Genomic DNA, 11,367 nt, shown 5'->3' on the forward strand with positions numbered 1-11,367 from the left:
ATTCTCATGCATATTTAAAGCCAACCGTTGGGACTTGCATTGAGCCCCGGCGCAGTTTGTGAACGTCATATTATAATCTGATTGATAATTTGAGAGAATGGTGGCATAGAACGTCAATGTGCCTTTCCCAAGTATTTTATCATGATTAATGAAATCTGACCACTACACCCCATCTATAGGTATGTCGTCTAGGCATGTTTTAGGTTCCACATAAATTGGCATCGAAAAGGCAAAACAAGGTCCGTGATGTTGTACGTGTGATGAGGAGAGTTGGCTGTAATTCCAGAAATGTATTGTGTAGTTCTTAAAACCCACCCGAACAAAAACAAGTAATAAAAAACATGCTATTCTCAATTCATTGAAATAGTTTTACAATAAACATGGTGATTACAATGGATACTTTTTGCACCGCTGACATGAGAATTTTATGCTAATGGTAACATCGGAACTACATTTCCCAGAGGGTACTACAATCTTATTGACTGTTTTGAGAGGAGAGGAGGCTGCTTTCAACTCTCCTCATTTATAGCCAGCAGGAACACATCGTTGGGGATTTTTATTTATTTATGTTTGTATCGTCTTTAGCTGGTCCATAACGATTTGTTGTATAACTATCAGTTTCAAAGTAACATTTAAAAAATATATATTCATTGTCACTGGACCAATAGCTAACAGCTTGTGCTAACTAGCTTGCTTCACGGCTTAGCTAGGTCGGCGAGCCTAGTTAGTTACTAAAATACCAACACATTGTTTTTAGTATGAGGTTTTTTTTACGAGTTATTTGATACTGATAACTAGCTAGATAACAGATATTGCGCGATTTCAAAACAAATCAATCTACTTGAATCAAAAGAGAGGTTAACTAACTAGCCATTGTGCGCATCGAGGAAATCGCAACAAAGAAAACGTTTTTAGTTTTGCTGGATCAGCTGGCTCGCTAGGTTGCTAGCTGTGTTGTAAACGACGACGTTCTCCGCCAAACGTTAGCCAACTAGTTAATATTGCTATCTTGCCATGGCGCAACATGGTCCTGTTCACGTAGCAAGCTCACAAAAAGCATTAATGCTAGAAATGAAGAGCCTTCAAGAGGAGCCAGTCGAAGGCTTCAAAATAACATTGGTCGATGAAGCAGATCTCTACAATTGGGAAGTGGCAATTTTTGGACCTCCTAACACTCACTATGAAGGGGGCTATTTCAAGGTAAGGCCGAGGTATAGCTAACTAAATTCACTTGTTTTGCTAACTGTCTTAGATACACTAATCCTAGCTTGTTTTGTTAGCTAGTTAGCCAACATGCGCTATGGTCAACTACATGGTTGGATTCCGTTAGTAGTAGGCCCGTAAACTTAACATCGCATCTGTTTTCTATTGCTGTACTTCCAGCCTACAGTGACACTGTCAAACCTATTTCTGGGTCAGGCTGTTGTTGTTCTCGGATATGTTCTACTCAACACCGGGTTGCAACATCAGGTTTACCATTGAATCGGGTTAGGTCCCACAGACGCATGTTAGGACATATTGCTGACATATGTTGATATATGACTTTCTCTCCATGTGTCCCACAGGCTCGTATCAAGTTCCCCGTTGACTACCCCTACTCGCCACCTGCCTTCCGTTTCCTCACCAAGATGTGGCACCCCAACATCTATGAGGTAAGGGATCACTGACCCAATTCTAGAAAAATAGTCAAACTTAAGGTAATTCATTTTCAAACAAATGTCATGGTCCTAATCTGAATTTTTATTGCTCTCTATAGGTGGCTTAATCCTAGTCACACCTGTCATTTGTGGGCATAAGTACAGTGTTTGTGTATGTTAATTTGAGCTTCTCCCTTAGAATGGGGACGTATGTATATCCATTCTGCACCCTCCAGTTGATGACCCTCAGAGTGGGGAGCTGCCCTCTGAGAGGTGGAACCCTACCCAGAACGTCAGGTACACGCCCTCTCAGTATGTTCTCTCGTCTCCCCGTCTCTCTCTCTCGTCTCCCCGTCCCTCTCTCTCGTCTCCCCGTCTCTCTCTCTCGTCTCCCCGTCTCTCTCTCTCGTCTCCCCGTCTCTCTCTCTCTCGGCTCCCCGTCTCTCTCTCTCTCGGCTCCCCGTCTCTCTCGTCTCCCCGTCTCTCTCTCTCTCGTCTCCCCGTCTCTCTCTCTCTCTCTCCCCGTCCCTCTCTCTCTCGTCTCCCCGTCTCTCTCTCTCTCTCGTCTCCCCGTCTCTCTCTCTCTCTCGTCTCCCCGTCTCTCTCTCGTCTCCCCGTCTCTCTCTCGTCTCCCCGTCTCTCTCTCGTCTCCCCGTCCCTCTCTCTCTCGTCTCCCCGTCCCTCTCTCTCTCGTCTCCCCGTCCCTCTCTCTCTCGTCTCCCCGTCCCTCTCTCTCTCGTCTCCCCGTCCCTCTCTCTCTCGTCTCCCCGTCCCTCTCTCTCTCGTCTCCCCGTCCCTCTCTCTCTCGTCTCCCCGTCCCTCTCTCTCTCGTCTCCCCGTCCCTCTCTCTCTCGTCTCCCCGTCCCTCTCTCTCTCGTCTCCCCGTCCCTCTCTCTCTCGTCTCCCCGTCTCTCTCTCTCTCGTCTCCCCGTCTCTCTCTCTCTCGTCTCCCCGTCTCTCTCTCTCTCGTCTTCCCGTCTCTCGTCTCCCCGTCTCTCTCTCTCTCTCGGCTCCCCGTCTCTCTCTCTCTCGGCTCCCCGTCTCTCTCTCTCTCGGCTCCCCGTCTCTCTCGTCTCCCCGTCTCTCTCTCTCTCTCGTCTCCCTCTCTCTCTCGTCTCCCCGTCTCTCTCTCTCTCGGCTCCCCGTCTCTCTCTCTCTCGGCTCCCCGTCTCTCTCGTCTCCCCGTCTCTCTCTCTCTCGTCTCCCCGTCTCTCTCTCTCTCTCGTCTCCCTCTCTCTCTCGTCTCCCCGTCTCTCTCTCTCGTCTCCCCGTCTCCCCGTCTCTCTCTCGTCTCCCCGTCTCTCTCTCGTCTCCCCGTCTCTCTCTCGTCTCCCCGTCTCTCTCTCTCTCTCGTCTCCCCGTCTCTCTCTCTCGTCTCCCCGTCTCTCTCTCTCGTCTCCCCGTCCCTCTCTCTCTCGTCTCCCCGTCCCTCTCTCTCTCGTCTCCCCGTCCCTCTCTCTCTCGTCTCCCCGTCTCTCTCTCTCTCGTCTCCCCGTCTCTCTCTCTCTCGTCTTCCCCGTCTCTCTCGTCTCCCCGTCTCTCTCTCTCTCGTCTTCCCGTCTCTCTCGTCTCCCCGTCTCTCTCTCTCTCGTCTCCCCGTCTCTCTCTCTCTCGGCTCCCCGTCTCTCTCTCTCTCGGCTCCCCGTCTCTCTCGTCTCCCCGTCTCTCTCTCTCTCGTCTCCCCGTCTCTCTCTCTCTCTCTCCCCGTCTCCCTCTCTCTCTCGTCTCCCCGTCTCTCTCTCTCTCTCGTCTCCCCGTCTCTCTCTCTCTCTCGTCTCCCTCTCTCTCTCGTCTCCCCGTCTCTCTCTCTCGTCTCCCCGTCTCTCTCTCTCATCTCCCCGTCTCTCTCTCTCGTCTCCCCGTCCCTACCTCGTCTCCCCGTCCCTCTCTCTCGTCTCCCCGTCCCCCTCTCTCGTCTCCCCGTCCCTCTCTCGTCTCCCCGTCCCTCTCTCGTCTCCCCGTCCCTCTCTCGTCTCCCCGTCCCTCTCTCGTCTCCCCGTCCCTCTCTCGTCTCCCCGTCCCTCTCTCGTCTCCCCGTCCCTCTCTCGTCTCCCCGTCCCTCTCTCGTCTCCCCGTCCCTCTCTCGTCTCCCCGTCTCTCTCTCGTCTCCCCGTCTCGTCTCCCCGTCTCTCTCTCTCGTCTCCCCGTCTCTCTCTCGTCTCTCTCCTCCCCTTCTCGCTCTCTCTCTCCCCCTTCGCTCACGCTCATCTCCCCTTCTTGCTCTCTCTCCTGTTGTGCTGTGTCACGCATACCCAGATAACATGACATATTGAACCTCTCCGTGACTTCCTGGAAGTGAATAGGAATAATACTAGCCAAACCCCAAGTCAACCTGTAGGACCTATGCAGATCAGAGAAATGTAATTTGTTATAAGCAGTGTGGTGAAACGTCCACCTAGCCTATCAGAGGACAAGCACTCCTGTTACACTGTTTTACCCAGTTACACGTTTACTATAAGTCAAGTTGACAAACATTTATTTATGTGAGTTCTTAAATTAGAAGTAGTAAATCAAATCCATATTTCATTTGACACATGCGCCGGTGTAGACCTTCCTGTGAAATGCTTACTTACTAGCCATTAACCAACAATGCAGTTTTAAGAAAATATTTACTTTACAAATTATTTTTGACTTTAGTTTATTTAGTAACACAAAATGACAATGATGAGGCTATATACAGGGGTACCGGTACTGAGTCAATGTGCAGGGGTACAGGTTAGTCGAGGTAATTTGTAGGTCTTATTTTTATCAGCGCTGTTTTAGGTTGATATCGACAGGTTGACACATTTCAGAAGTCTTACTTTGCAGAAATATCCTAGCCTGCATCCCACAAAGCAGGATCTATGAGCCAACCAGCTAACTCTGATAGACAAAGCCTTGTGCTACTTTCTGAAACCCAACCCGGTTTGTGTATTCTGTAGGACCATCCTTCTGAGTGTCATCTCTCTGCTGAACGAGCCCAACACCTCCTCGCCTGCCAACGTGGACGCCTCTGTCATGTACCGCAAGTGGAGGGACAGCAAGGACAGAGAGTACAGCGAGATAATCAGGTCGGTAAACATATGCACAAGGACAGAGTACGCCGAGATAATCAAGCCGGTAAACATATGCACAAGGCCAGATTACGCCGAGATAATCAAGTCGGTAAACATATGTACAAGGACAGAGTACACCAAGATAATCAAGTCGGTAAACATATGTACAAGGACAGATTACGCCGAGATAATCAAGTCGGTAAACATATGCACAAGGACAGAGTACAGCGAGATAATCAGGTCGGTAAACATATGCACAAGGACAGAGTACAGCAAGATAATCAGGTCGGTAAACATATGCACAAGGACAGAGAGTACAGCACACACACTTATTCAGCTCCTCCATCTCTGTGTGTGTCTCAGGAAGCAGGTATTGGCCACTAAGGCTGAAGCGGAGCGCGACGGGGTGAAGGTCCCCACAACACTGGCCGAATACTGTGTCCGCACACGCGCCCCACCCCCCGACGAGGGCTCCGACCTCTTCTACGACGATTACTATGACGACGAGGATCTGGAGGACGAAGACGAGGACGACTGCTGCTATGATGAAGACGACTCTGGGACAGAGGAGTCGTGACACGTCCTACCTGGGAACCTGGATGGCTGACGCGTGCGTTCCCTGAACTCTCCTCCCGTAGGAGAGACTTTTCAGGAAGGACTACTTCACATATTTTAAACCTCTCACTTTTTCTATCCTCAGAATCCAAGCACACTGTCATCTGTGCAAAGTCTGCACCTGTTATTTGCAGGAAGTATCGACTAAAATGAAACTAAACTCGACATGCTACCTTATGACCCTGTTTGACTATCTGGGAAAACCAGGTGTAACCACTTGGTAAATCAGGCACATGAGTTGGCCGCCTCCTAGTTCACTCACACCTAGAGTCAGAAAGTGTTTTGCCTGAACAGGCGACTGAAGGCTTCACCTGTCATGGTGTCTATGTGAGCGACACGCCACTGAACTTACAGCAGAACTTGTGTATCTCCAAGATGAGGTTCTGTCTGGCTTCACTCCTCCCTTACATTTTTGTGCAAGGGGAAAACTGACTGTCAACATGGTGTTTCTGCATGTCAGACATCTTGTACACAATCATACATGCCGGAATACTGGTTTGATTGAATTTAGAAAAAAAATACTTTTGTGATCATGGAGACACCAATGACTGGTGGACCCCAGGATGCACTTGAGCTGCGGGCCAAACCCAGTTTGAATGTTTTAGCAGCGTTTCAACAACATTTCGCTGGCCTAGCCGTACATGTCAGGTGTTTTTCTGTTTGAGAGTGGAGTGAGTGATTCTAAAGCACTCAATGTAATGTTGTCGTGGCAACTGGTTCTCCTGCATCTGGACAGAATTCTCTGAGACCCATACCTTTCTCCTCAAGGTTCTCCTCTGCAAAGGATGATGGAGCCAGAGACAAGTCTTTGGTGTAGCCCAGCAACTGTATGGGGGGTGCTTTATGGGATTAGCGTAATGATTTGCTGTTTCCTGTTTTTATTCTCCTTTCATTGAGAATTATGCCAGTAGTCTTTGTTAGAGAATGATTTAAAATGTCCTTGGGTCGTAGAGTCGATCTTTGTGGTTTTCTGTAGGAAGATTGTGTATCTCTGTTGAAAATATGTTGTGGCAGTATCAGTCAGCAAGCCTCGGGGATTGGGGAAAGAAAATGGCTGCCACTTTTGTTTTTACTTTTGTGTGTGCAAGTGGAGGGTGCTATCATGAATCTCCAAGTAGAGATGTGTTTGCGTGTGTTAATCAGCAATATTGGATGTTGCATTTATTCTAATTTGGCTTAATTTAACTTTAACTCTCAGGATATTTACGAATGAGAAAAAAATAGAGAATTTTTAAGATAAAGTGGTCTCTTTCCTGGTGGGCTTCAGAGATATACTATATATACAAAAGTATGTGGACACTCCTTCAAATTGGTGCATTTGGCTATTTCAGCCACGCCTGTTGCTGACAAGTGTATAAAATCGAGCACACAGCCATGCAATTTTCATAGACAAACACTGGCAGTAGAATGGCCTTACTGAAGAGCTCAGTAACTTTCAACTTGGCACCGTCATAGGATGCCACCTTTCCAACAAGTCAATTTGTCACATTTCTGCCCTGCTAGAGCTGCCCTGGTCAACTGTAAGTGCTGTTATTGTGAACTGGAACTGTCTAGGAGCAACAACGGCTCAGCCGCGAAGTCGTAGTCCACACAAGCTCACAGAACGGGACAGCCGAGTGCTGAAGCGCATAACAATCACCTGTCCTCGGTTACAACACTCACTACCAAGTTCCAAACTGCCTCTGGAAGCAACGTCAGCACAATAACTCTTCGTTGGGAGCTTCATGAAATGGGTTTTCATGGCCGAGCAGCCACACACAAGCCTAAGATTATGCGCAAAAGCCAAGCTTCGGCTGGAGTGGTGTGAAGCTCGCCGCCATTGTACTCTGGAGCAGTGAAAACGTGTTCTCTGGAGTGATGAATCGCGCTTCACCATCTGGCAATCTGACAGACGATTCTGGTTTGCAGATGCCAGGAGAATGCTACCTGCCCGAATGCATAGTGTCAACTGTAAAGTTTGGTGGATGAGGAATAGTGGTCTCGGGCTAAGTTTCCTGGTTCGGGCTAGGACCCTTAGTTCCAGTGAAGGGAAATCTTAGCGCTACATCATACAATGACATTCTAGATGATTCTGTGCTTCCAACTTTGTGGCAACAGTTTGGGGAACGCCCTTTCCTGTTTCAGCATGACAATGTCCCTGTGCACAAAGCAAGGTCCAAACAAAAATGGTTTGTCGACATCGGTGTGGAAGAACTTGACTGGCCTGCACAGAGCTCTGACCTCAACCCCATCAAACACCTTTGGGATGAATTGGAACATTGACTGCGAGCCAGACCTAATCGGCCAAAATCATTGACTGCGAGCCAGACCTAATCGGCCAAAATCAGTGTCTGACCTCAGTCATGGTCTTGTGGCTGAATGGAAGGAAGTACCCCGCAGCAATGATCGAACATCCAGTGGAACACCTTCCCGGAAGAGTGGAGGCTGTTTTAGCAACTCCATATTAATCATAGCCCATGATTTTTGAATGAGATGTTCGACGAGCAGGTGTCCACATACTTTTGGTCATGTAGTTTACAGTGACATGTACCTTTACTGATCTGCACCTGTGTCTATATGGACCATCACTTTTTCATTTTTTGTTGTTTTTGGCCAATTTAAAACTGGAAAAATAAAGCTCTTTATTGGAAACAAGTTTTATTTTGTCCCTTCTACCCCCATGTGAAATATACAGCATGCATCACAAGAGTACAAATCTCCTGTTGACCAAATTACACAAGATTTGAATTCTGCGTTAACTGAGACTAATTATAGGGTAACAATAGTGTGTACTTTCTATTGTGCATCAACCACAGATTGAAGTTCAGCTACTACTTTTTGAATAGGCCTACTGTTTAATTTGAATGCATTTTAGACATTCACAATTAAGGTCTTGTGCCTTTATCCCAAATAAATATGCAACGTAAGGAAAAGGTTTACTGTAAAGTAGGAATAGGATGGATTGACAACAGCCAAGGCAAAGGGAGACCATAGTCCATGTTGAATTTTGAGTGGAATTTCCCTTTAATATAGTCTTCATAGATTGCATTACTTTGTTGTTAGGGCTTTTGACATGTTCGGCCGTTCTCCAACCACTGAACCACACTTAAATAGAGGAGTCTACCCTGCCCTGTTCTCCCTTCTTTTGTCCTATTTTCCTGCCTTCTCCTCCCCCATCTTCTCTGCCTTCCCCCATCCTTTCCCTCTCTTCACCACTCTCGCTCCTTCTCCCAGTCGTTTGACAGTAAAGGAGAGTTGAAGGGGAAAGTAGAGGCTCTGGCCCAGCTGATCAGAGTCCCAGTACCTGGTGGGCCACTCTGGGGCGGGCATCAACCTCTTCAGGCATACCTGACTTCAGGAAATACCATAGCTAATTAAACTCAACTCCAGCTGCAACTAGTGTGTTGGACTGGAGCTCTGAAGTAAGCACCCAATTGTGCTGTGTAATTACATACTCTTCAACGGGTATTGAAATCTGTAGTTTTTGATAAAAATATAATTTTATGTGACATCGGAGCTCCAGTCCACCCATACTAGTGAGTTTAGTTGGTTAGTAAGATCGTGACCCTGTACCGCTCAACTACAGTGCACCTCAACAGGCTAAAGAACACCCCCTCCTATCCTTGGAGTTTGCCTTTACAAGTATATTATTATACCAGTAAAGGGCCCCAGTCTGATCAAATATCCTACTTGGAATTGGATCAGTGATTTTTACTTTATGTTTTCGAAATGGAAGATGGAAGGATGCATTTTCAAACGATTTAAGTAAGGAAATAAATGTGTCAACACCCTCTTATTCGGCTGCAGTACCGCTGTTTCAGCAGAGGGCAGTATAGCTCTGTTACCAGAGCACTGACTACTATAGGCTGGAGCTCTGTGATGTTGACCTCCACACTAATGACCCACGACCGCCGAGCGCCAAGACCGCCGAGCGCGTTTTCTTTCATATTACAGTTCATTACACTCTCATTCTTATGCGCTCTTAGTCTGCTTGTATTCACTCATTCTCCCAGTCTCGTGTGAGGAATGTGTTGTAAACCATAATATTTCATTTGTAGAGCACATTTCCCACATTCAACATGAGGGACAAAATGAGTCTCAGCAGCAGCTCTCAACTCTATATTTCAACAAACTGCTTTGCCTGCCTCTCTCATACTGGTCTGCAAGTCTGTCTGTGAGATATGGCCTGGAATTTAATTAATGGTCCATCACTGAAAAAGCTAGGTGAAAAAGGGACACGTTCCCCCACTAAAGTCAATTTGCAGACTTACATTGCTTTTCATGTTCCACAGCCCTTTTCTCCAAAAGATAAGTGTGTACTACCTGGCAGATGTACTCCTCTGCCCTAGTGCCTGTCTCTCCAAATGGGTGATTAGCTTTGATTTGGTCTTGGGTGAGCAGAGGATGAGTCACTGTGAGAGACTGGGCTGTGTAAGTTGAGAGAATGGGAGAGGAGAATGCTAGGACTTCAGCAGTATTCTCAGTAATTCTCGCTCAGCCTTTTGCATAGAAATGAGGCTCTTTCCTTTTGAAGCCCAGATGCCGCTCCTAACTACAAAGATGTCAAGAGTTGGCTTGACAGTCTGTCTTGTGTCTTGTCCTTCTATAACCTTGGACAGACTGTGTGCCTACAATACCCACTGTAATGTGCATAGTAAGTCAATAGGGCGAACTGGCTAACTACAACTGTTAGCTAGCGACCCACAAAGAATTAACATCTACCTTTTTGGTCATTTTTGCCTGTTAAATGGTGTGGTAGTAAGATCATTACGATTCACTGATAATTATTAAGTAAAATGTTTGCTTTGTGTCTATATCTTGTTTTGTCTCTATTGTTATTGTCCTGGCTAGAAGAAGTTTCAGTGAATGGGGAGATGCAGCGTAAGGGAAAACAGTGGGGGAGGTAATACAGTAGGGGAGTGGGAGGTAATACAGTAGGGGGAGTGGGAGGTAATACAGTAGGGGAGTGGGAGGTAATACAGTGGGGGAGTGGGAGGTAATACAGTGGGGGAGTGGGAGGTAATACAGTGGGGGAGTGGGAGGTAATACAGTGGAGGGAGTGGGAGGTAATACAGTGGGGGAGTGGGAGGTAATACAGTGGGGGAGTGGGAGGTAATACAGTGGGGGAGTGGGAGGTAATACAGTGGGGGAGTGGGAGGTAATACAGTGGGGGAGGTAATACAGTGGGGAGGTAATACAGTGGGGGAGGTAATACAGTGGGGGAGTGGGAGGTAATACAGTGGGGGAGTGGGAGGTAATACAGTGGGGGAGTGGGAGGTAATACAGTGGGGGAGTGGGAGGTAATACAGTGGGGGAGGTAATACAGTGGGGGGAGGTAATACAGTGGGGGAGTGGGAGGTAATACAGTGGGGGGAGTGGGAGGTAATACAGTGGAGGGAGTGGGAGGTAATACAGTGGGGGGAGTGGGAGGTAATACAGTGGGGGGAGTGGGAGGTAATACAGTGGAGGGAGTGGGAGGTAATACAGTGGGGGGAGTGGGAGGTAATACAGTGGGGGGAGGGGAGGTAATACAGTGGGGGAGTGGGAGGTAATACAGTGGGGGAGTGGGAGGTAATACAGTGGGGGAGGTAATACAGTGGGGAGGTAATACAGTAGGGGGAGTGGGAGGTAATACAGTGGGGGGAGTGGGAGGTAATACAGTGGGGGGAGTGGGAGGTAATACAGTGGAGGGAGTGGGAGGTAATACAGTGGGGGGAGTGGGAGGTAATACAGTGGGGGAGTGGGAGGTAATACAGTGGGGGGAGTGGGAGGTAATACAGTGGGGGGAGTGGGAGGTAATACAGTAGGGGAGGTAGTGGTGGGAGTGGGAGGTAATACAGTGGAGGGAGTGGGAGGTAATACAGTAGGGAGGTAATACAGTAGGGGGAGGTAATACAGTGGGGAGTGGGAGGTAATACAGTAGGGGAGTGGGAGGTAATACAGTAGGGGAGTGGGAGGTAATACAGTGGAGGGAGTGGGAGGTAATACAGTGGAGGGAGTGGGAGGTAATACAGTAGGGGAGGTAATACAGTGGTGGGAGTGGGAGGTAATACAGTGGGGGAGTGGGAGGTAATACAGTGGGGGAGTGGGAGGTAATACAG

The 11,367-nt window shown here is 48.0% G+C and overlaps 1 protein-coding gene across 2 annotated transcripts; it reads left to right on the forward strand.

Moving 5' to 3' along the window:
- Window positions 1–125: 125 nt before the first annotated feature.
- On the forward strand, window positions 126–6,118 carry LOC112260829 (ubiquitin-conjugating enzyme E2 R1). Of its 2 annotated transcripts, none has more exons than XM_024436188.2 (5): window positions 126–1,200; window positions 1,566–1,652; window positions 1,837–1,949; window positions 4,559–4,687; window positions 5,036–6,118. In XM_024436188.2, the coding sequence occupies exons 1-5, from the start codon at window positions 1,015–1,017 to the stop codon at window positions 5,247–5,249; spliced, it is 729 nt and encodes a 242-aa protein (XP_024291956.1). In that variant the 5' UTR covers window positions 126–1,014; the 3' UTR covers window positions 5,250–6,118. The 2 variants fall into 2 exon arrangements, with proteins under 2 accessions (XP_024291956.1, XP_024291957.1); XM_024436189.2 differs by having other exon boundaries at window positions 1,837–1,934.
- The last annotated feature ends 5,249 nt before the right edge of the window (window positions 6,119–11,367 follow it).

The sequence above is a fragment of the Oncorhynchus tshawytscha genome, linkage group LG10, assembly GCF_018296145.1.
Source record: "Oncorhynchus tshawytscha isolate Ot180627B linkage group LG10, Otsh_v2.0, whole genome shotgun sequence".
In the NCBI taxonomy this organism is placed as follows: Eukaryota; Metazoa; Chordata; class Actinopteri; order Salmoniformes; family Salmonidae; genus Oncorhynchus; species Oncorhynchus tshawytscha.